General features: G+C 40.3%; 2 protein-coding genes across 3 annotated transcripts; both read right to left on the reverse strand.

Moving 5' to 3' along the window:
• LOC116447572 (ovalbumin-related protein X-like) lies at window positions 1–11478 on the reverse strand. The gene is made up of 8 exons (XM_032116924.1): window positions 7972–11478; window positions 6757–6941; window positions 6120–6182; window positions 4701–4829; window positions 3815–3932; window positions 2873–3015; window positions 2441–2596; window positions 1–1697 (listed from the first exon to the last, which is right to left on the reverse strand). Exons 2-8 carry the CDS (start codon window positions 6922–6924, stop codon window positions 1284–1286), a joined length of 1191 nt encoding a protein of 396 aa, XP_031972815.1. The 5' UTR covers window positions 6925–6941; window positions 7972–11478; the 3' UTR covers window positions 1–1283.
• Window positions 11479–12737: 1259 nt separating this feature from the next.
• LOC116447571 (serpin B4-like) lies at window positions 12738–18699 on the reverse strand. 2 transcript variants are annotated; one of them, XM_032116912.1, is made up of 8 exons: window positions 18614–18699; window positions 17239–17423; window positions 16669–16731; window positions 15931–16059; window positions 15605–15722; window positions 15150–15292; window positions 14243–14410; window positions 12738–14104 (listed from the first exon to the last, which is right to left on the reverse strand). In XM_032116912.1, the coding sequence occupies exons 2-8, from the start codon at window positions 17404–17406 to the stop codon at window positions 13700–13702; spliced, it is 1194 nt and encodes a 397-aa protein (XP_031972803.1). In that variant the 5' UTR covers window positions 17407–17423; window positions 18614–18699; the 3' UTR covers window positions 12738–13699. The 2 variants fall into 2 exon arrangements, with proteins under 2 accessions (XP_031972803.1, XP_031972792.1); XM_032116901.1 differs by having other exon boundaries at window positions 15931–16119.
• Between the last annotated feature and the right edge of the window lie 6336 nt (window positions 18700–25035).

A 25035-nucleotide genomic window follows, 5' to 3' on the forward strand; every position in this document is an offset into this window, starting at 1 on the left:
TCACAACAGTTACCAATGTAACAATATTTTTAAGGGTTTGTCATCCAGAAAATTAGGAAAATTCACATAATTTCATGACAAGCATTTGTAACTTTCTTTTATTATTTTAAGAAAAAAATCAATTATATGCATCAAAATAAGTAATATGTGATTAGAATGAAAACAGGTCGTAATATTGTGCCGAAGATCCATATTTGGAGATGCTAGTGGACACAGAGGAAAAAAAGAGAATATTAGAATTCTCATGTATTTCTTGAAAACAGGAGATGTATTCTTGACTATCATGGGAATAGAGAAGCCCAGCTACATTCATGGAATAATAATGTATTTGAGTTTTTAACATCTGAGAGCTTTCCAGGAACAAATTGAAATTTACTTGCTAAGCAAGATCAACAGACAGAAATCATTTCAAAAGCTGTGTTTTTTCACAAAACTCACGTGGAGATCAGATTCTTTAACACCACTTACAGGATTTTTCACAAAAACCAAAATGCTCTCAAATTTGAAGTGACTTACAGTGTTTTAAACAAGAATTCAAACAACTCTTTTGCCTGGCAGTTCTGAGTCTTGGATCATCTGGATCACCCAGATATCCATGTTTCAGGTTTTGAATCTATACTCTGTGACAAGGCACAACTGCACCTAGAGAAAGTTAGATGTCCTTGCACATTCCGCAGTGGAAGGGAAACTCTCCATGACTTTGGAGAACCACTGAAAGAAATTCAGTATTCAGGTGAGAGGACAGCTGTGGTGATGGTGGATATGTGCACCATTTCCCAACAGTTAAGTAAAAAAAAAATTTATGTGGGCACCAAATAATACCCTGCATAGTAGAATCTTGTCCACAAGCATCTCCTCCAGACTGGGGATCTAAAAGCTGGTGTTTCAGGAGCAACATGGGTTTGCTAGCAGGATAGAACCAAGGAGTGGGTTGAGCATAGCCCAAGGCTTTCCATGTAATGGAATACCAAAGACTTGGAGGCATGTCTGCAACTAGTTCTTCAAGTGAAACCCATTCATTTGACCCCTGCCTGGCTTGTGAGTGCCTCTATTCTCTGTGGGCTCAGTCTTTGCTGGGCTCAATCAACACTGAAACCAGTCTGAGAAGGGAAAGGAGCAAACACGCTGCTATTTCCTCACCTTCAGGTGCGTCTTTGCTATGGAAGCTTCAGGAAAGGTCATGACTTAGAGTAGCATTTCCACTTGGAGAAAATAGTGAGGATATGAGATTATACTAGAATACTAAAGGGGGTAGGCAAGCATTATTTCCAGCCCTTTTCTCTTTACGGAGAACAATATCTACCGAAGAAGAGGATCATGTTGCTTGGATTGTGTTTGATCAAGAAAAGGAATGGGTGGTCAGCCCTAAACTCTTCAAACTCCGAAGAGTGTTGGATGTCTTCTGTGTCATCTGCTGACCCAGCCTCCTCAGTGCCCTCTTCAGTGCCCTCTTCAGTGACTTCCAGGTACGCTTCATGGATGGCCTCAGATATCCTCAGGCTCTCTGCTGAAGAGATGCCAGAGAGATTGGCCGAGGGGCTGAACAGGTCGGTCATACCCAAGGATGTTAAGACAGATGTGAGGTTATATTTCTCTTCAATCTTCATGCGTGGGAGGTACACTTTCACTCTCTTCTTTTCCATCGCCTTGGAACTGGTCCACTCTGTAAGTTTTTCAAAGCTGATTTTGTTCTCAAGCTGCAAAGAGAGGCAGGGAATTAAATGCCTGGGATGCAAATCCAACTTCTTCGTACCATTCATTTCTATCAAGGCTATGATAAAAGTAAAACCCTAACCAGAATGGTTCCTGAAGCGCTTCCTATTGACATCCTTCTTGCAGTTTATTAATTGCCTCTATAGTACTGCCTGTCACTCTCCTTTTATTCAGTTCTTTACCAACTTGATACATCCCCTTTTGTCCAACTAATCTTATGTCTCATTAGGTACAACCCAACAGTTTCACAGCCTAGTAAATTAGTCAGCTTGTGAAAGAGATTGCAAAAAAAAGGACATGAAAATTTACCTACAGTTTATAGTACCTAACAAATGCAAACTCTTCTACATATTTAATAACTCTACTTTATAATTTAAAAATATTGCTGAAATAAGAGTAATTGTTCATATACTGTAGACTGCATTAACTTTTCCCTTACTTGAGTACAGATAGATAGTTTTGTAACACTGCCCATTTACTCATCCTCTTCTGCAGGGCTGCAGCAGCCCTACGCTGCTTTACCTTCATCTTATAAAACTCAGTTTAGGACTCTCCTAAGAGGCTCTGCCTGAGCACCTGGAAGCACCTGGGCAGATTTTGTGCTCCCCTGCCTGCCCAGCACAGCCATGGTGTGGGCAGCTGGGATGTCAATGGTCAGCAAAAGGTCTGACAGCAGCCAAGCTCCACTGAAGTCATAAATCTTCTGCTTGCCCTGCCAGGGCCATACCTGCTCCAGGCCAGAGATGTCATCAGGCAGCAGCACCAACAGGCTCAGCTCTCCACTGGCATATGGAAGCTCCAGGATCTTAATTTTCTCTTCAGCCACTCTTGCCACTTTGAAGGTGCCGTTCTGACACATCATTTGCACGGGTCTGCTCTCTTGCTGCAAAATCAGAAATGTGAGATGATGTCATGTGGGAGCAATTCTTTCCTTTGGTCAGACAAATGTACAAGGCCTGTGAAAGGACAGAACTCAATCACACTGCCTTTGGAGAAGACCTGTGACTCCATTTTTGTCTCATCTGCTGGTGTGCTCTGTCAGACACAGCTTTTGTAAATCTGACAGCGAGGGACCCAGGTAAATCACCCAGCCGATGGCAACAGAATTGTAAATACCACAAATACACAGCTGGCCAGAAGTGCGTCTGTGCCCTCCTACCTCTGTCACATTGAAGTGCACTTCTCGAGTGTCTTCTTCCTTAAATGCAGTTTTCCATATCCCTTTGAAGTAAATGGCATTCACAAGGACCAGCGCAGTGTGGAGATTAACAGAGCTTGGTTCAAGGAAATCCTGGATCTGTCCTGTAAGAGAGAAGCAGGGCACAGAGTGGTAAGTTTCATAGCAGTAGTCTTGTGTTTTAGAAGTCAATCAATAAACTGCTCCTTCACTTGGTTTTCCCTTCTCCAAAAGTCTGCACATGGAATTAAGGTTCATGAGGATGATTTAATAATACACAGAAAGACTGTCATCTGGCCAGACATTTCTGCAAGAGGACAGGTAGGTTCAAGAGTTTTATAGATCCCTAGGAATATTTCTAGCCAATGCTTGGGAAAAAAAAAAAGATTTATACAGATAAGAAGGAAAGGGAGAGGGAAGGACCAACACAGATTTTCTCTTTCTCACTGTGTTTCTTTCTCACAGTTCACTCTCGTTTCCCCCCCCTAACACCCCCGCCACACACACACAATAAATACACACCAGATTCTGAAACATTTATTTCCCACCATCAGCTTAGTGTGCATTACTTTCTCCCCTGGAAGTCCACTTCTTATCTTCCAGCACATCCTTGTAAATTATGCCAATATTCTAGAGAAGCTGGGACTAACCTTGCATGAGTTAAGCTCTCCAGACAAAAAAATTGTGCATATAAAGTGTGCATATTATGTGTGCATATAGTGGCACCTCTGCCCTTCCTTGCCAGATGGATTTAAAGCACTCTGTCACTGCCACACAGGTGCAATAGAGTTATACCTTTCCACAGAAAATATCCACTAATGGGGACAGGAGGAGGAAATTTCTCCACTAATGTTTAGTCTTCTCAGAGATTGCTAAAATACAGTTGTCAGAGGGAAGTATATTTCATAATCTTGTCTGACTTACCATTTGTCTGATTTTTCACCCAGGAATTAATGCGCTGTCTGGCTTGATTAGATGCTGTTTTGAAGTTGACCATTTCTAGACCAGATTTGTACAGTTTCTTCACACATTTTAAGTAGATCTGTAAAGACACCAATTGTAGCCACCAAACTAGTAATTTTTTAAAAACAGTATGAAAGTGAAATAAAATATGGCTAATAGGATTTTTATAGTGATGTCATGGTTAAGGTGTTCTCGTTGCTTATTTCCTGAATGAATCTGCAAAAAGTGAGCCAGAAAAATTATTGTGTTTTATGACAATTTCAGAACTGACATCTTTACTATGTGACCAGCTAAGAGCATATATTACAGAAGTTTAAGTATTTTCAGGAAGAAAGTCTAATCCAAACCCACTGTTTTCAGGTTCATTTCAGACTGTTTTATTATCTTTAAGTCCACTTCCTTTTTTTGAAGCATTTTTCCTTATTTTTAAAGGTAAGAAGTTCCTTCGATTAGAATATTTGTATCTTTTGTTTTGGAAATGTGAAAGAAAGATTTTGGCACTTTCAAAATTTGTTTTTGAGGTGAGTTTTCAAGCAAAGAAAATGCCAAAGTCAAATTATTTTCTGGAAAAAAATCAAGCAACCAATTAAAATGAAATGCATTGGGGGAGCAAGTGGGGAATGCTAAATTACATTACTAATAATTTTGTTTATTACTCCATTCATTTTTTAATAGGGCCATATTTTTGCCTCAAATTGCTTTCCATTTAGACTGTTGCCAGGGCCATGGCAAAGGCAAAAGCCATGCAAATCCACACCAGTAGGGACCATTGGATTAACTGATCACCTGCTCTGGCCAGTCCTCCTGGATTACAGAATTATACAGGGTTTAGCAAAAGATCACTTACCGGTAGGATTTGACTCGTCCTTTCAGCATAAAGTCTGTTGGCAATGTGGAGTGAATAATTGGCTTTGGGTGCAGTGATATCAGAGAGGATTTCTTTAAACAGTAGGTGGATATTGACAGACTTGCCACACTGAGTTGTTGATAAGAAGACAGAAAAGCACAGCTCTTAGGTTATTTTATAAGAGGATTTTTTAATCAGGTACAAATAACATGGGAAAACACACAGTGTTTGAACATTTGCAAATGAACATGTAATACAGTCTGAGAGTTCCGTGGGAGGGATGTTCAGCATAAGCAACTAATGATGTAGAATTCATTCACAGGCTAGTGGCAACAAGCAAAAAACTTCACTGATGAATCTGAAATCACGTAGCTCAGGAATGAGGTGGAAAAAAGAAAAATGCAGGTGTTAATTAGTGCAACTGGTGACTTGTCATAGATACACAGCCTCTAATTCCCAGCTGCTGCTTGCATTTCCATGACGGCTTTTTGCAGAAGCTGCAGATGGAAGAAGAGAGCTAGATGGCAAGGGAGTCAGGAAGTGTCTTGAAACACAGTGAAAAAATGAATCACCTGTCTCAAGTCCCAAGAACGGTATTCCAGGTGACACAGGCTAAAAGCATGTAAGGAAATTGCACAATGATAAACAGTAGCTGGGACTTTATTTTTTGAGAATAATTGTGTTGAACTGCTCCTTTCCAAATGCTTAATGAGCCCCTAAATGCTCTAGCTTTAGATACTACCTTTATCAAAAAAAAAAAGTCTCATCTTTTTTTAAGTCCCTCCTTGTGTTTTGGATCCCAAGTGAACAGGGGCAGACCAGGCTCCAGGGCTTTTGTTACCTTTACAGGGGCAGCAGATGGGCAAAAGCATACAGGTGGTATCCCAGTACCTTGGGACCCCTCATGGTTCTCTTGGGGTAGAGGTGGGAATTGGAGTCTGGAAAAGTCCCTGTAGCTTTGTAAGAGTGTGGTTACTTTCCATCCTTTGAGGATTCTGGGCTCTTTTCTACTGTAGCATCTTCCTGTCCCACTTTGGGGTCTCAGCTGCAAGTCTGCCTACTGTACCCTGGCTTCAGGTACTGAGACCCTTTCAAGTACCCCACCAGCATCTGCAGGAGTGGAGTTCATTTACATAAAAGTGCATCCTGGTGCCCAAAGCATCCTGTCACTTACAATATGTGCAGCCTTCTTTTTCTGGTGGTGTTTTGGGGTTTTTGTTTGTTTGTCTTTGTTGTTGGTTTTTTGCTTGGCGTTTGTTTTGTTGCTGTTTTTCTTTGGGATTTGGTAGTTTGTTGTACTTTGTTTTAACTTACATCTCTTAAGAGAATTAGCAAAGGTTTGGGAAGGTGTTGAACCTACTAGAAGCACAATTAAAACAGTCTATTCTCAGGAAAAATGTGAAAGAGAAATCAATGTACCTTAGATTTCTGTACCTTGGTCTGCATACTTCCAAGTCCTGCAATTTTGTCAAAGTGAAGAACCTGCAATTGAAAGTAGAAATTGGGTATGTGAAGTCCACTGACAGTCACTGATGTTTGTGCTAAAACTGTAGGTTTTCACTAACCAAGTCTGATTAGCACATGGATGAACTGAGAAATTTCATGTGAGCTTTGAACCAGGTGCCACACTGAAAATTTGTGACGGTGATCTTCAGCTTAAATCCCTTCTTTACCAGTTAATGGCATTCGATCTATAAATCAGCTACAGCCTTACTGCATTGTATTTATAACTCTGACTCTTGTTTTCTGAACATTTCATCTTTCGTATGTTTCAGGTTGTCCTTTCCACCTGGAAGGAATCAGGTCTGTGAGATAATATAAGCTGAAGCAAGAGACCTGCCTTAACCATTCTCCAAAACTGCTCTTTCTTAATGAAAACCAAAGGCTGTTCTTGCCCTTCATGGGGAAATGTGGTAAGTGAAAAGTAGCTCCAGAACCAAACCTCACAGTTTGGAAAGCCATTCTTTTTCTAGGCAGGTTTGGGAGATATAAATGGATAATCTGCTGCCTCTTTGAATGGGGTCAAAGAGAGTTTGTACCCCTTTATGTAGCTTACCTTCTCCATCTGATACTCAGTGTTATTTCTTGCTCCCAGATAGACCATGGCCAAGGCTGCAATCATGCTCAGGGGGCAATAAAAGATGTTGTCGTTGGGACGGTGAAATTTCACCTCTTTGAATACATCAAAACAAAATTCTGCATTTGCTGCATTGATGGAACCCATTGTGAAATCAGTGTTACCTAGAGCAAAGAGAAATATGACTTTATGGTCATGATATGAGGTGCTTGTTTTGAAAAGTACTGCCAATAGCCCAGAAACTGCCAGTTCATTGCTGGTTTTGTGATGCTGAACCAGTGAATGAGGTGAAGCCTACAAATTCTGTGATCATTAGAAATATTGCAACTCCTGACCCATTTATATCTGAACATGTGTTTGCTTTCTTTTGGCGAGATACTATCTCATTAGCAAGATAGTACCTTATACTTGCCTTTTAGGAAATAGAAAGTTTCATCCACCCTTCGATAGGATAAATATAACATTGAATGGATGAGTTTCCCTGTGGCCATCCAGAGGGTTCTGAATGGTGTTTGAGACAATGCAAACTTAATATTTCATTTCTTCTGTGGCTGCTCTTGAACTTTAAATCAAATGTGGTCAACTCATTATACTCTTTATACACTTCTTACTGTTGCTTAGTACAACCAGCCACAAATTTGGAGGTTACTTTCCTCTAATTTATAGGAATAATAAGAGTAAGTTGCTCTGTAAACCCAGCCAGTTGCTTAGATGCTGACATATAAATTAAGGGGGGTTCTGTCCTGTAGTCCTGTTTCAGATATTTAATCTCTGCTGATGGTTTTTAGCACAAGCATGCATATATTTACATATATATATGTATACACACACATATATAAATATATATAGAATATATGGGTTTTGGCAGGGAGCGAGATTGAGAAAAGAGAAATGCCTTTATTCCCAATGATTAAAATTATAGAAGGATAGTTTTGATGTGACAACAGATTTTCAGTGAAAAAGAACTCTTTCTACTCAATGCTGTGGTGCACAAGCCACATATTTTGCACACTTAAAAGTATTTGACAGTCAAACAGTGCAAGATATATTGATAAGGCAAGGCAAAATTACTGTATATGCTGTCTTTTTACATACCTGTCATATTTACCTTAAAGTTCTTAAACATAGTATCACTTTTTTGTACATCTTAAAGAATACAAATTAGAAATGACATTTTCTTGGAGAAATACTTACCCCACAGACTTCAAAGAGGCATGTAATAATCCAGCTGAACCTAAACAGCTCCCTGAGCTGTTGGTGATATATACTGCACGATTTGAGACACTCCCACTGTTGCCTTCAAGAAGTCATCTTTTCACTCACTGCCTTTTGTCACAACCTCTTGATTAATTGCATTTTGAAACATTGAGCAGAGCAGTTTCACGCTGGTACTCTGTCTTCAGCAAGCCAACCTTTATTTACTGAAGTAAAACTGGATTTAAAAAAGAATTATTTAAGCTTTTGCTGTAACTTTCTCTTCTCCTCAGCTGTGAGGCACTGTCAGTGCTGAAATCAGTCTAACACAGTACTCCCACAAATCATGAAGGGAAAGGTGGATGCTGGGCTAACTGCTGGAAGTCTGGTAGATATGCAATGACCCACTGCAGCATCTGTGCAGTGGGACAGAGGGAAGTTCCTCAGGAATGGTGGCCATCTGACCTTGCCAAAATAATGTAATTCCGAGCAAAGCCAGCTGCAGGATGGTCATTCTATTGAGAAGGCTTTGAAATGGATTTTTTTTCCATGTTAGAACCCAAAACTTTCTGTTTATTTTTCAAGACTGAAGTAGCACTGAAAGGTGCTTTGATCTGACAAAATGCAGAATTGTGTTCCTGGAGTCCAGAGACTGGTGTGGTGTATAGCTTGTACTTGTTAAAAGTACAGCCACATCTATTTCTTTGCCTAGGTGAGACTACAGTATGTTACCTGAGGTCTAACTATGAGGGTCTATAGCATAGGTGTGCAGGAGGAGGGGAGAAGGGGTCTGAGGAGAGAGCACATTTTGCTAAAACCTCATTTTGATGAAAACATTTAGAACAACAGTGTTGAGATGACTTAGAGGCCTGAAGATGGGCATGGAAGAGGAAGAGATTTGAGGAACGGTCAGGAATTACTTATTTCCTGGGCTGTAAGCCTGACCCCAGAGCATTCAGGTATTCAGAAATTTGTGTAAACCAGCCAGTGGGATTTAAAGGATGACTGAGAGTCAGCTTTTAATTTTCATTCTGTGCAGGTCATGGCAACAAGGCCCATGGTAGTTGCACAGGCCATTCTCATAGATCTTCCATACCTTGTAACTATGGCAGGTGAATAAGCTACAGAATCTGTCTGCAGGAACATTCATGGTCTGTTAGACAATCATAATGCACAATATAAAATATAATTCAATTGTAAAAAGCTATTACTCTTTATTGAATAATAGACTTGATGAACAGTAAAAAAACAAATCTGGCATCTGTAAAGGCAATGGGGATAAGAGAAATACAAATTTGTACATATTAAGTCACAGAGCATACAACAGTAGGTGCACCCTCTGTGAAAGGGAATGGGAGCTACTTTATCCTTAACAGTGCTGTTTGTTTTGCTGAAATGCAGGGATGTGTGTGCAGAGCCTGATAATTGGGGTGGCTTTTAGTTTCCCGATTCAGAATGAGGATGTTGTAGCAGCAATAAGGATGGGAAAAGCTGAAGATAAGAAGGAGCTTTCCTCTCACCTTGTTCAATGCTCCTTATTCGGTGACCTGGGCTGCTGTAGCTTTTACTTTATCCATACTTATCAAACCATTACTGCCTGAGGGCACAGGTTTTGTGTGCAAAGGGCTGTCATGTGTCTTTTCTTATTCTCCCATTTTCACATATTCACATTAGAGTTCCAGCTATTGCTCAGCAGCTGCTCAAGCACATCTTTAGGGCTTCCATGAAGAATTTTCCTGGGTACCCACATTCCTTTGCAGGCTATGGTTCAATTTGTTTGTGTGGACCTCTGTGGAGATTGTCCAGGAAGAACCCAACCAACACTGCTAAAATGGCCATCTCTTTGCACAATGTCCAAGATTTTCTCAAAAAACATTTTGTTACACCAACTCTTCTGGGAGGGGGCATGTAGGTCTTTCTGGTTTGCTGTCCCATGTAATATATTTGCCTTCTTTGTACACTCTACATTTCATATGTCTACCTATGGAACACGCTCACCACAACAATCTCTACGCGCAGGTACAGTGGTTGAACATCAGAAAACTGCTCAGTTACTGAATTATGTAATCTACCCTAATGTGAAAAACTACTTTGCCAAGACAGGCAAGATGGTTTAAAACATCCAAAGTAGAAAAGCTCATGGAAGAAAAAAAGTCTGGTTCTGCCAGTAATCATGGCTGGGGCAGTACAACTTCTCCAGAAAACAGTCTGTAACTGCAAAACCTTGGGTTAATTTTGGGCATTTTTAATCCATCAACTGCTAGTGCAAAAGTGGTTGAATCAGCCCAGGAGTAGATGCAAATTCTGATCACCATTGGCTATCTGTATGCAGTCACCAAGAAACAACTGCTCTTTCGTAACTTTGCCTGGGAAAAACAGATGCTTCTCCTGAAATTCAAAAGCTACAAGTGTAGTACTGCAAACAAAGCAAGACAAACGAGTTAAAATCTGTTTCATATCCATGTTTGTCCCAAAAAAGGGCTGAGCAAGGACTCTGATGCCCTTTGTGCCTAAACCAATACGTGGTGTTTGCCCCTCTTCCCTGATGTTGGCATAAAAAAGGAGACACCAAGGAGCTGGGAAAACAGCTCTTTCCAGCATTTCTCTGTTCTCATTTTCACATTTAATTTCTTCTGGTGGCTCAGGCACTACTGGGCAGTGTTTGAGAGTAATGTTTGCTTGTGCTTTGGGTGGCCTGTCCATCTGCATCACACAGACTGTGCACTTTACTGCACCTGAGTGTCTTTCTTACTGGTGTCATAAGGAACCAGGACTTCCTACCATAAAACCTTCTACCAGTTAGATTTTGAGGGAAATAAACACTAGTCTTATTCATATGGGGGTGGAGGTGAAGTGTGACTCAAAGCTGCCCTCTTTGGCTTTTTCAGTGGCAATCCTAAAATCTCCTTTTACTCTTCTTGTCTATCCATTGCAAAGCTTTTGAAGATATAATAAAAATTATGTTATACATGGGTACTAAGAAACTGTTTAAAGAAAAGCACAATTTCAGAGAAAACTCGGGAGAACTGCAACCATCGGAGAGAATAGAGTTCAGTGGAAATGTGAATATGTAAATCAAGAGTCACTCAGTAATCAGACTGTGAAAGACACAGATGTTTCTAGTGTGGGACAAATGTGTGTACCTTTCCATGGTTCATTATGCAAATAGTATTTGATATCTTTTGCTTTTCTTTTTGCCAGTCTACACATTTGTAGGCTGTCATGTGTGCTGGCGTGGTTCAACACTTGGCATCGAGCCTGTCCCTGGCGAGGAGGCAGGGAAAGGCCCTTCAGGGATATATCTGCTCCAGACAGCATTTGGAGTTTCCAACTTTTCTCTGCTCTGCAAGCTCTATCATTTGGCATTGCACTTTTACAAGCTACAGTTTCCCACAGAAGAAGCATTTGCTGCTAGAGTAGAGGGCTTAGCTTATATTTTTAAGTAAACATCTCTGATTTTGTGGGAGCACTGCCCTCCCCACTAGGAACTGCTACCACTACAAGAGCAGCAGGGGACTACTTTCCAGCTTCTGGTGTTTTGCCACCACATTTTTTAGATGTCTTGTAGATTAAAATGGCAATAAGAAAAAATGATGACATAAGGAGAAGATAGATTTTTTTATTATAATTTACACTATATTTTGTTGCTGGTTCTGAATTATCTAGATATCCCTAGAGCAAGTTTTTTTAATAAAAATTGTAAAACAAAATTACAATTGAAATACAGAATTCCTGTTGTGAGACTCGTGCTTTTGGGGATAATATCTTAAAGCACTTGCCTTTATCACATTAATTTTTTCTTTTACATTTTATCTGAAAATATATAGGCCTGATTGTGCAAGCTAATAAATTCTAATCCGGTTCATACTCTTTTTTAATTTTAACCTAAGTAATTTATAGTGAAGACAAACCAGATCTACATAAAATTCCAATGGCAGTTGTTGAAAAACATGTATAGCTGGTTTTTGCATACTTTATTTATCAGAGCTAACAGCCTGTGTTTTGTGTTCTCTTACCAGCTAATTGATATAAAAACTGTGTCTCTACAGGTAATTTTACTATTTCAGGCTGTATTTCATACTGCAATTGCAGCCATATGAGGTATCTCCACAGACTATAATGGGCCTGCTTTATTTAGCAATTCAATCTGTAATTTTTCCTACCTATCAGCATTTGGAAGAGCCCTTTGAATCATCAGTTCTACAATGGCACCAGTATGCTCGCAGTGTTTACCTTCTCCCCATCAGTGAGTAACAGGAAGAGGAGAAGTGAGTCATCAAAGAGTGGAATATTTTTCCTATAAAAGCAAGTATTCTTCATGTACCTGTGGATTTTGGACACTGCCTGCTGCCAAACTGGGCAGGCTGCTCCCTTCTTGTGACCCTGTGCTATTCCTTCCTACCACCTACTGCACAACATCCAGGAGGTGGTTTAGGGAACTAGATCATCAGCAAGCAAATTAGCTTTACCAGAAATTTTCCTCCTGGTTTGCGTCCCAGAGAACTGCTCATCCCCAAGTCAGGCAACTAATAGTGGTCACGTAACAGAGGGAACAGACTCAGGGTTTATGCACCCTAATGAATTGTCCAGTGCCTAAACTCAGCATGATGACTATTTAAAAGTGGAAGGTAGACTTCAGTGTCATCTACATTTTTGAAAAGGATTATCACTATTTGTACTTGCTATATTAGACTAATCCTCTGTCCACTTAATTCTGCAGACTACTACATTTAATATTTAGCTTGCAGTGGGTTTATCATGATAAATAATAATAATAATAAATAATAAAACAAACACAGGTTACCCATATAAATACCATCCCCATAGATTTTTAAATTTTTTTATGTTAATAATGAATAAAACAGCTGGGACAAGAAACTCACACTACCTGAGGGAAAAACAGAGCTGACTTTTAGAGTGAGAATAGCGGATGTGGAAATTATGTGTATCATTCCCAGTCATCACACAGCAGGCTTTGTCAGGAAATTGTCCCATTACTCTGAAACTCTGTCTTTGTTATGGGGAAGTTTATAAAGAAGTTGGAGAATTTTCTTACACATATAGGGTTTTTCACAGAAAAAAAATAAGCAATGGGTCTTCCCTTCTTCGGAACAAGCAAAATTACACCAAAAAATATTCTGTCTTCTCTGCTCTCTGAGAACAAACCCTGACAGCTCCAGCTTGAAATACTGCCTCCAATCAATATTTAATAGGAGGCCTGAAGGAATACTTTGCTACTCCCCTATAAAGTGGTATTTTCTTTGAGACCTTAGCTAGGTAAGGCTAAAAGAGACCAAGTACCTGAGGTTATGCTTTTAGTGCAGATCCCTATCCTCCTGTCTACTTCATGTGAGAGAATGTGTCACTTATCTTTAGGGCACTAAAGTCATGGGTTTATTGGATCCATACTGCATTAGGAAAGACTCAAAGTAAATTTTTCTTTGCAGATGTCTCTAGAGCACTACAGCTTTTTGGCAAATACCACATAGTGTATTTTAAGGTAGGTGTTATTTTCGTAAGGCCTCCTAAAAGTAAAACATCCCTAAGGTTCACAGGGTTTAGGGTTTTATCTTTAATTTGGGTCTTCTCGGAAAGTCTTTTTATTTACAGCAAACCAGACTTCGGGATAAAATCTAGAGAAATGTCTTTTGTTTTCTCTTTTGTCCTTACTGCTTGCCAGTTGGGATGTAAGTGGGGAGAAAGATCTAATTTCCAATATAACCTCCTCTTAAGGAGAGGAATATCTTCCAAAGAAGAGAATGGTGTTGGTTTGGTTGTGTCTGATGAAGAAGAGGAATGGATGGTCAGCTTTGAACTCGTAAGTTACTGGGCGACACAGAGGCATTGCAAGAAGCCCCATGGCACAACCTGCTTCAGTGCCCTCTTCATTGACTTCCACGATTGTCTTCTGGATGGCCTTGGACACAACCAAGCCATCTTTCATAGAGATTCCTGACAAATCAGCTTTTCCCCAGTCAAAAACATTCATTACTCCCATCTCCTTGAGAGTGTTGTTGAGAACATAACTTTCCTCCATCTTGAACTGGGGCAGGTGCACCTTCACTCTCAGCGGTTGCATCGTAGCCAAGCTGGTCCATTCTGCAAGTTTTTCATAGGTGAGGGCACATTCAAGCTGTAAGGGGGTATTGATAGCAATGATTGGCACCACAATGAATGCAAGGAAAGGAAGTCCAGTTTTTCCCACTTGTTTTCTGACCACACTGGAGCAGTGCTCTCTATGTACAGTACTAGACAGAAAACAAAGTGTTACCTGTTCTAGGCCAGTGAAGTCCTCACAGTCATCTTCAGGAAGAAGAATGAACATGCTTAGTTCATTATTGAAGTATTGGAGCTCTATGACTTTTGTTTTCAGTTCCTCTATGATGGCCATGTTAAAATACCCTTCTTGAAACATCATCTGCACTGTCTTTCTCTCATTCTGAAACACATGAAACATATTAATCGGAAAATACAAAACTTATCACCTTGGTTTTCATTGGTTTCAGTATTGAGGTTAGAGTTCAGTTCAAAAGCATTATTTAAACTGGTCATGGGTTTAATGTACTTGTAACATTGATGTGTTCCTCTCAGCTGTAGTCCCAATGAAGTTATCCATTTTAGAAGCATAAAAGCTACATTTCCCTTTCTAATGGTGCCAAATTACTTTACTCACAACTTCATCGTTACACCCTTCTTTTTTTTGGCGCGTCAGATGAGGAAACTGATACATCTGATGCAACCATAAATTAAATACGTCATGAATAATGCATACATTCCCCTGAGATAATTTGCCTTGAGTATATTTTTTCCCGAAAGCACGTACTGTTCTCTTCGTAAATAGTAGCAGAGAAACAGAATCCTCAGCTTCAATCTCGAGAGCAGACTATTTTTGAAACAGCACACTTAGCTGCAAAATCCCCAACAAAGTTAGTGCATGTACTCAGTGGATTTGGTCCAACAAGGATCTCAGCTGCACAAGAACAACTTCTGATATGAATTGGTAAAAACATTTACATATTTGGTTAGGAAAATGGACAGAAATACAGCCTTCTGTTCTGACAGAAGACCACTGTTTTGTCTTGGGATAACAGAAAGGAGAAAAGCCCTCTTCTGTTGGTACAGGAGACAGACATCTGACCTCCATCCCCCAGCTGCTTCAGTTCCTGCCCATACTGTACCTTGTTCAGGTGGAAATATGTTTCCTTTGTGTCTTCTTTCTTAAATTCTACTGCCCACTTTCCTTTAAAATAGATAGCGTTGACCAGGACAAGTACAGTAGAGGGATCAATAAAACCAGCAGCAAATAGGTCTTTGATTTTACCTTTAAAAATAATGAATTAAGAAGAATTATTACTTTGTTCTGGCAATCAGCTGACTTCGACTATTAATAGTAATTTCTTTAAAATTGAAAAGTGGTATAATTCTGTCAGACAAATGACAAGAAATTTATGTACAGCCTTGAAAACAAGGAACTCAAAGTATTTTTGTTCCTCTTACTACATTTATTTCCTATTGAGAAAAAAAAATAGTGCAGGTGTTTAATACATAAAAATCTTGCTATCTTTGGAAAAAAATGGAGAGTGATATTCCTAAGTGGTTCAACTGCAAGCCAACCTGCACATTTTTTCTTTACCTTTTGTTTCATTTTCAACCCAGAAGTTAATTTTGTCTCTGACCTCTTCTTCAGTGTATTTAAAATTTACTGGTTCCAGTTCTGCTCGATAGAATTTCTTTGTGGAATCCAAGTATTGCTGGAAAGTACAAATTGCAGAAGTTTATTGCAATGCAATGAGTTTATAAGATAGATGATTTCATGGCTTCAGGATAATTCCATGTAGTAGACCAGCAAGAAAGAAATGAGTGAAAAAGGCATATGTCCCTTTGTGCTTTATGACAGAAGACATTCTGCTGAGCTCCCCACTCCTAGGAGCTGTTACAAGGGACACCACAGTCACTTACCTGGAAGAATGGATAAGTAATTTCTCCAAAGAGCCTGTTGGCAATGGTGAGACAACAGCCTGGTCCGGGTTCACTGACTTCAGCCAACAGAGCCTGGAACTGGGAATGGACTCCTTCATCTTCTTCACACTTCAAACAGGAAAACAGATGTTTCGTGGTAGGCTTGATCTTTCCTATGCAAAGTTGGACCTGAGGGTGAATTGCAGCCTCTCTCTGCTTGAGAAACCCTACTCCACCCAGCTGATAGAGGCATTGGAATAAATGCACCAGGACACCACCACCTATCCCCCCGTGCCAGATGTACAGAATGACAAAACAGTTCCCCTTCAGGCCCACACCAATTCACCTCCAAACTACATTGTATCCTACAGTGATGTCTCTGTGCACTCTAAGCAAAGGGCTGCTGGTCTAGAGACTGGGAGAAGCAAGCTCCAAGGTGCCTTTAGCATGCTCTGTAGTCAAACTTTTGCAGGTGGCAATTGAAGAACTTATCACATTTTAGATTGGCACTGCTGTTTTGGTTAGAAACCTGTAATGAGAAGGCTAAGCTGTTGAAATGTGTGATCTCACAAGGCCCCTTAAATAACTAATAAAGGACCAGTAATAAGTAGGTCTGCAAATCTAGATGGAGAGGCTTATCAGCCCTGCTGTGCTTTCTGATTAAGTGATTGCCTTCAAGGAAAAAGGTTGACAAACTGGCTCCTGTTGCTTCAGCTCAGAGCTGCAATTGTGTCTTACCTCCTCAGAAGGGTATCTGTTTTCCTGTCTTGTACTGCTCAAAACTTCTCTGAAATGAAAGACCTGCAATGTAAATGTTGGGTGAATGCAGCTGAGTGGCGGTACTCCAAAGCTAAAGCAGTGTTGCAAGCCTGTCCCAAAACACAGCCAGACATAGTCCCTGGGGAAAGGCCCCTTTGTTCTTTACCATAAGATCCTTGCAAGTGAACAAGTAGCTTTAGCAGATGGTGAGTGCATGAAATCTTTCAAATCTTTCTACATGAGAAAGGAGGCTTTGGGTGTCCAGAGAAGGCAGAAAACCACATTAAAGGGAAGGAACTCTTCCGAGCCCTGGAGAGTGCAGGGATACCTCCAAAACACTTTCTTTAGCACTGGTGTATTCATTGAACAGTCAATTCAATAATAATGCTTAGTCTGAAGAAGTTTGGTATTAGGAACAGCATAATGTATTTTTAAAGGGCTCTCTGTGTGCATCAATCCTTTGGATGTTAGGAATTGTATCAGATGGTAAAACCAGCCTCTTGGCTCATATCTTGCCATTGTTCCCTTTTCAAAGCAGAGAAGACCTACCTCCTCAATCTGTTCTAGTGTGCTGCCCCTGGCTCCAAGGACAACCATTCCAAAGGCAGCTGACAGACTTAGCGGGGAGAAGAAGATGTTTTCATTTCTTTTTCTTTTTCTCAGCTCTCTGAAAAAGTCAAGACAGAACCTGGCATTGGCAGCACTGAGAGAGCACATCGTGGCACTGTGGTCACCTGAAACATGGGAAAAAATAATTTAGGCTTCTCATCCTTACACCTGCTATGTTTAGATGCCCTGGTAAGTTTTTTGCAATAGCTTGGCTGTATTATTCTGTATTTCATGGAAATTCCCTTTTCATTACATTTGGGATTTCACAGTGAATCTGGAAACCAGCACCCTGAATAGCAGAAGAAACACATTTGCAGAAACAGTATTCTGAGTTGAGCTGCTTCTCCAGCTCACTCAAAAGCTATGGCTTTGCCACTCAGCCCTAACTTTGTCCTAACCACACTGCCAGCTCAGTTTATATCCTGATCGTTTTGCCTTCAGTTGTCCAGGCATAGCACTTATTAATTACACCCTTGATCATATCTTATTCTTTGTCTCTCTAAAAACTTTGTATTAGTCAGCTGTGCCTCACATACTGTATCCTTCTAAAACTGGTTGCTTAACAAATATTCAACAGAAAATGGAGCTACAGACAGGCTCATTTAGTAAGATTTTCAACTAAGACACATTGTGCAGTTGTAGAAAATTTCAGTCATATTTTTTTATTTCATCTGCAGCTGAAACTCTTTTTTCCAAGCACCCTTCAGTTACAATCACAATAATTACAAGGAGATCATCTTGAGTGTTCTGCAAAACTCTTCATATCTTAGACCTAGAACAGAGTTCCTTTCTTGTGACAGACTTTTCCCAGTGTCTTCATCCAGTAAAGTGTTGTAGAAGCATCTGATTATAAGAAAGTCAGTTCAGTATTTTAGAAGTTGCACTATTCTAAGTCACTTTTGATTTGATTCTAACTGTGTCTGAATAATTTCCTCCACACATGTAGTAAACATATTTCCCCAATACACAAGAAGAATTAAATTATCCATATAAACATTTGAAAGATGGAGCATTTTAGAAAGATTATGCTCTTATAAATTACTAGTCTGGGTCATACAGAAGAAGTGGCAAATGGTTTTAATCTTTAGACACACACTTGGAAAGTTTAGAAGTTCCATTGTGCGAGTTAAGCACAGATTCATCACACAGCCCATAAATTTTAATGTATGCAACTTGGAAATATTCTCACTTTCTTAAAATATGTCACATGCCATATAGATGTACCAAGCATGCATGTATATTACTAATGGACATATCAATCCTTAGACATTTCCTAGTTCTGTCATTTAGAATTAAAGATCATGGAGATATTTACCTTCTCCTCAGGACTGACGGTGTCAACTTGACAGTCGAGCTTGTTGATGGGGCCTCTAGAGCAATGGGATATAAAACCATTGCCACTCCCAGTGGCAGCATAAATTTCACTCATGATGAATCATATTCCTGTCTGTTGCAACCAGTTAGCATAATTAGGAGACCTGTTGTGGAATCTTGAATTTTTCCATATCCCTAGGAGTTCAGAAAGTAGTCACAATTTTAAATGGATACTAAGATGTAAAAAAATTCTAAGTAGTTATAAAAAAAGAAAGCAAACTCCTAGAAACAAAGGTGATTTCAGAGGGGGTTTTACCTGTAAAAAGTAAATTTTTCAAATTTTGATGTGTTTTGACATCAGAAGTGGCACCAATGAATGCAATATATAGTTTTTGTAGTAGAAACAATTATACTGATATAACCAGCTCACTGATTTAGTTCTGGGCTAAACTATATCCTAAGTTTAGTCCAGGACTTCTCATTACTCCTCATTTTTGTCTGTTTCTCTGAGGAAGTCTGATCATTGCCTTATGTTGCTTCAGCAAGGCATAGGCAGCAGGGACAGAGCAACCTACTTATAAGAAGTAGTATATTTCTGGTGTTATTTTCTGAAAAACAATCTTTCTTCACATTTAGGTTGATATAGTGTGTGGGTGAGCAAGTATCTGCACGAGTATATGCAAGCACTAACACTTACAACGCTGGTTTGTTACAAGTACTTAGTTATCACTGCTAACATATATTTACATATCAACCCAACCAGATACTACGCTTATCTGGTATTTAGGAAGCTCTGAAGGCAGTTTCCTATCAGTCATAAAGTACTCATGGGTTTAATTCTCTTTCGGTTTGAATTTTCTCAGAGCTTTTTCTTGGGAGGAAATAGAAATTAAAAACACAGTGTTCATTCAAGCCCTGAAAACAAGAGAGTCAGACCTGCACAGATTTTGCCTGAAGGAATGAAAGCCATGGAGTCTGGTTTAACTTGCTCAACACTGGGGCAAGAAAATTTCCCAAAGAAGCATCTGGCTTGCTTTCCTGGCTTCTGGCTGGACTCCACACAGTCACTTAAAAATCCACCTGCTGAGCCTGTTCCTCAGTGCTAAGGAAATTTCCCTGTCTGACCATCCAGGAGCCACTCTGGCAGTCACAGCTGCACCACCCAAGCTGGATGGAGGCCACTTCGCAGCTGCATCCCCCACACTCACACAGTCACACCAGGTTTCCTTACCATCACAGAGCCTCAGACATCTCAATCCTTAAAATAATTTAATCATGGTGCAATAACAAAATACCAGCTCAAGCTGGTGCCTCCAAGGAGGGACCCCAAACAAAGGAAACTCTGCACTTTTACACCCTCCCAATCTAAGTGTGGAGAAGTCCAAGGTCCTGCCGTGTCTTTGAGGCCAGGCCATAGGTGCCTGTGCCCTTTGTTCTGCACTGGATGGGCACTTCATGGCCCCTTGCCTGGGGCTCCCGCCCAGACCTCAGCCTGCAGCTGCACCCCGAGCTACCTGCACTGAATGGATGCCCCAAAACTCACATTGTCACCAAAGGGGAACTGCAGAGCAGAACTAGGCAGATGCTGTTCCCTTTCTTGTGGTGATGGGCTGTTCTCTGCATTCTGACTTTGGGCACTAGGCATAGCACACTTGGAGGAAAAATGTTGTGAAATATAAGAGGGGTAAAATATACAGGTAGGAGCTGCAAGATGTAACAGTTTTAAGTCAGGGTAGCATCCAGGTGTCTCCCAGAACAGAAAGGAAATTATTTTCAAGCAGCAAGACACAACCAAGTATTTGGTTGGATACTGGCAATTTTTAATCCAAATTAATATTGTGAATGGAAAATTGCAATCCTGAAGCATGATAAATAATGCCCTTTGGGCACAGGGGTATGTGCTAAAGCCACAAGCACCCTTAAAATACATTCTTCTGTGTAGGAATCTTTTAAGGCAAAGTTCAAGTTATCTAATATGCTCTCAGAGCGAAACACTACACTCTTAGCCACTGCTTAGTTTTCTCACACTTTTGAGCTCTTGTCTTAACTGTCTCAAGTGAACAGGTTTCTCCAGGTTTGTTCATCATTGGTTTTTATTCTTCTGGTTTTGTAGGCACTCCTGTTCTTAATTCATTTTGAGTTAATCTGAAGATTAACTGTGGCTCCATTGTTCCATTTGGTGGAGATTTGCTTCACATGAATCATTTTCTGTCAGTGGTCAAATTATAGATAATGGAGCTGGACAGGCATTCATTCCCAGAAAGGAACATTCTCTGCTGTTCTTCTAGTCCCCTGCTTTCCTATTCTCTTCTAGGTTAGTTTAGTGTAGGTTAGAGCGTGGCTTAGTCACAGATAGTTTTTTAATGGGAATGTCTGAGAAACCCAGGAGTTTTTTTTCAACTAGATTGAAGGATCTTCTGAATTGTAGGTTTTTAGGAGACTCACTGTGCAAGTGCTTGCTGGGAAAGGCAAAGCTACATATCATCCTGCTAAACAGAGGGCTGGACTGAGACCTGCACTGGATTTTCCAGATCTCTGACTCCCTTCTTGCTCTTTAAATAATGCAGAGGTTCACTGCAGGTCAGAGAAAAATGAAGAGGATTGAAGATGGTCGCAGTAGTCTCAGAATCAGGAGACTCTCTTTATTCCTTTCCATGGATAAGCCTCCTAACAGGAAAGGATAAATAGCAGGAGGACTTTTTCTAAAGGTTACAGAGTAGTAGTTGCTGAGATGCGTTGTGTGGAAAGGAAGATGGAGATGTAAAAGCACTGCAAGTACAAAGGAAGTGACAGATTTTGTTTCAGGTAGTTAGACTACTCTGTCAAGAATGCAGATTTCAAAGACAGCCCTTTTAGCTGGTGGTCAGATGCTTGTCATAGTAAAGTTGCTTTCAGGCACAGAGGAATGGATTGCAGACTGACCTGCTTTCTACACCTAAAATTCCACACATTTAGATAAGACTGTAAGTAGCACTACGTCCTTAGGGATAAGTTTTGTCCAGCACTCTTTACCTGTTTGCAGTTATTTGGGCTGAAATTCTCAAATCTTTCCTTCATTTTCCAGCAACATTTTTTTAATGTTTCTGATGGTCTTGGAGCCAGGACCAAGGTAATGAAGACTTCTCTATATGATCTTTAAACCACAAAGAGCTCTGATGACATGGATGAGATAAGCACAGGAAGGCCAAAGCAAGGAACAAAGATCCAGCTGCTGATGTCAATCAGCAGAACACAACCTCACATCGAGAAGCAATGACTCACTCTGTAGCAGAACAGACCACCAGCGTACCCCTTGTGATTATTCTTTGCTTCAAGAGAATGCAGGAAACTTGGATGTCTACAGTTCTCCCTTGGCTTTTTTCTCACTGTTTGCAGCCATACACTTCCCTTGCTGTCGGTGTCTGCAGGACGTAGTAGGGAAGCAGATCCTTGTCGAGGAACCAGAGGCTGATCTCAAGTTTAACACCAAAGGCTTTTCTTGTCCCTTTCATCTTACAAAATGAACGTTCTGCTACCACCCTGCTCAGATGGTAATTACAGAGTACCTGATTTGTCTGAGGTTGCCTGTGAGTAAAGGTATCATTAGAAAAGTGGAGTTGCTGAATAACAAGAACAAAACAAGGACTCCTTTGATTTTCACTGCCCAGGAGGGCCCCCCTCCCTGTTTGTCAGACAACTGCTACAACAAATAATGAGTCTTATACAGTCTTATACATCAGAGCAATTAGGGTGATAAAGTATCTGTGGTGATCCACAGAAACTTTAGCATGACAGAAAAATACCTCTTGAATTTGAGAAAGTTGGAGAGATTTCAGATGTTACTGATGGTCTCAGCTCATCTGGGAAGCAGCACATGAACAGAGTCTGATATTCATTTCTGTGATCTTCAGGTTGTATGAGTCAGGAACCTATTGAAAACCAAGTATCAGCTTATAAATAGCACTGCTGTCTGCTGACTCTCCAATACTGGATTTACTGGCAACAAGGTGCGGGAATTGATGAGTGTGAACTTTGCAGAGACCTGGGGTACCTCATGCTGGCCATTCAACTCACCAGGGAAAAGGGGAGCCCAGAGCTGTTGTTTTCCCACTTGAACTTCTTTGTGCACCAGAAGCATTTCCATGATTACAGTAAACCCCATTTACATTCCAGGGAAATTTAGACACGATACAAAATAACATGAAAATATTCTCCATCTTTGGTTCCCTTATCAGCATCCAAAAACAGCTCTAGCAATACAGCCAGTTCTGCCTGTTGTACCTTCTCTGCTCACACCCTTTCTCACTTGTTCATGAGCTTTGACTAACAGGAAATTACATTTGTAGGCAGGGATGTCTGCATGTGTCTTCTTAACGGACTTCCATAGTGTAAGGTGTTATGACTACACAGATAAATATTTCTGCATGATGACCCTGTTTTATAATGCTGATTCAGGCTTTGTGAGTGATCTCATTTATAGTATGTCTGGATATCATTTCTTTGTGGCAATTTAAATCATTTTATAAGCCATATTTCTTTACCTTAAGAGCAAGTGCATTTTTCAAAGCTGTGTGATACAGAATGTCCATACGTATTCCTCTCCTGGTTCTGCCTCAGTGCATGACTATTCTTGTCAGTCATCACTGTGGGATGCAGTAGAAAATAGGAAATTTCCTTTGCATTTTAAGAATGAGTCTGTTTCTCTATATTGCTTAGACAGTGAAAAAGATAATAAATATTTTCATGCAATGGAGCTGTTGTTGTTAACTTTGGTTAGAAATGACAGAACTGTGGCTGGAAGGAGCTTTGAGATTCCTGGTGCATCTGCTGCCCTAAGGTAGGATGAGAGATCTAGACTACAGCTGATAGGTGTTTGTTGAACCTGTTTTTGAAGCTTCTAGACAAAGGGTTTCCAAACCTCTGTTCCATTTCTGTTCTTCCTTATTCCTGAAGTTTTAACTCAACTTTGTCCTAAGTTGTCCTGACTATAAATTAAAACTGTTACATCCAGTTATCTTTAAACTTGGTATGTGCTGATGGCCAAGTTGTTCAAGTACTTATTAGTCAGTTTATCCTTTGAACAAGACGTAGCATTTGGGAGTGTATCCCTGGTCATAAAATGTAATTATTGTAGATGTACTCATAGCCAGGACATTAACACTGCGCTAATCACACTACCCAAAACCTGTGGGTATTGGTAGCTACTGAGCTACTTTAACAAATTATGGACTTGGAAACTTGAAATACCCTTCAGGGCTGCTCAGCCCTGTAGCACATTGTGTAATTTTCACCACTCTGAGGAGAAAGGTACTGCTTTTGGCCATCATTCTGGATGTTAAAAATAATTGCTCTTCCTCGTTCCTGCGACAGCCCTTGTGGTATGATTTCCATAGCTAGTCAAATTGTGCAGTGGCTCAGTAGTCCTATAGAGTCCCCATGGTACAGAAGCACACACAGTGCTGATGCAGGGGGAAAGCCCCATTTGGCCATTTTCCTAAACCTCCTTCTTGTACAAAGTAAACATTACCAGTAAGCCATGGGAGGTAAACAGGATCTGGAACACCATCAAATGCCTGTGGGTTGACTTCAAAGCACTGACCCTGCCAGCAAGCCTTCTCATTTGAGAGTGGGGAAAGTGTTCCACTACGTCTTCATTCGCAGAGCTGCAGTTTACTGTATATTTAAGATGTGGTTAATTTTTTCCTCCTGTATTTGTAAACCAGAAACAGGATGTACCCATAAATATATTCTCCCTTTGTCTGCTTTTGTGCTACAAGAGAAACAAAACTCTGTGTGTTCATTTCTAAATTGAGACTTCAAGACAGCCCTTTTTTCTTCCTGCTCAGCTGGAGAACTGGGACTGAATTCTGTTCTCAAACATGAGTGTAAATCTATCATAACTCCACCAATACCTGTTCACTGACAATTTAATAGTTTATAAACAAATGTCGTGTAATTGCAGAAAATTGTATAGGCAGAAGAGACCAGAATTAGACCATATTTGCTTTTGCAGTACAGTTCAGCAACGGCCAAAATATATCAACACTGTTTTAGCCAGAAATCCCAAAAGACCATCGTGCAAGCTGCTGTGAACACAGTCAGCTCCATCCCAGTCACACTCAGTGCACCTCAGTGCAGACACAAGACAATTGCATCAATATATTCTGAAAATAATATGGTACTTTAGAGGGATTTTCAACCATTATGGAATTCTGGATCAGGAAATACTTTCCCCTCAGTGGTCTCCCCTGTATTCTTTAGTAAAATAATTTCCCACTCATCAGGCAGAGGGTCATAGAACTGGCAGGGTGAGAAATTATAGACTTAGAACAATCTTCCTCCAAGGCCAAACACCTTGTGGTCTCCAAGGAGCATGGTTTTTCAGGCACATGTCAAACATCAGAGCACTGGAGAAGAATTTTCTTAGAAAGTTTCACAGTGATA

This window comes from Corvus moneduloides, chromosome 1, assembly GCF_009650955.1.
Source record: "Corvus moneduloides isolate bCorMon1 chromosome 1, bCorMon1.pri, whole genome shotgun sequence".
In the NCBI taxonomy this organism is placed as follows: Eukaryota; Metazoa; Chordata; class Aves; order Passeriformes; family Corvidae; genus Corvus; species Corvus moneduloides.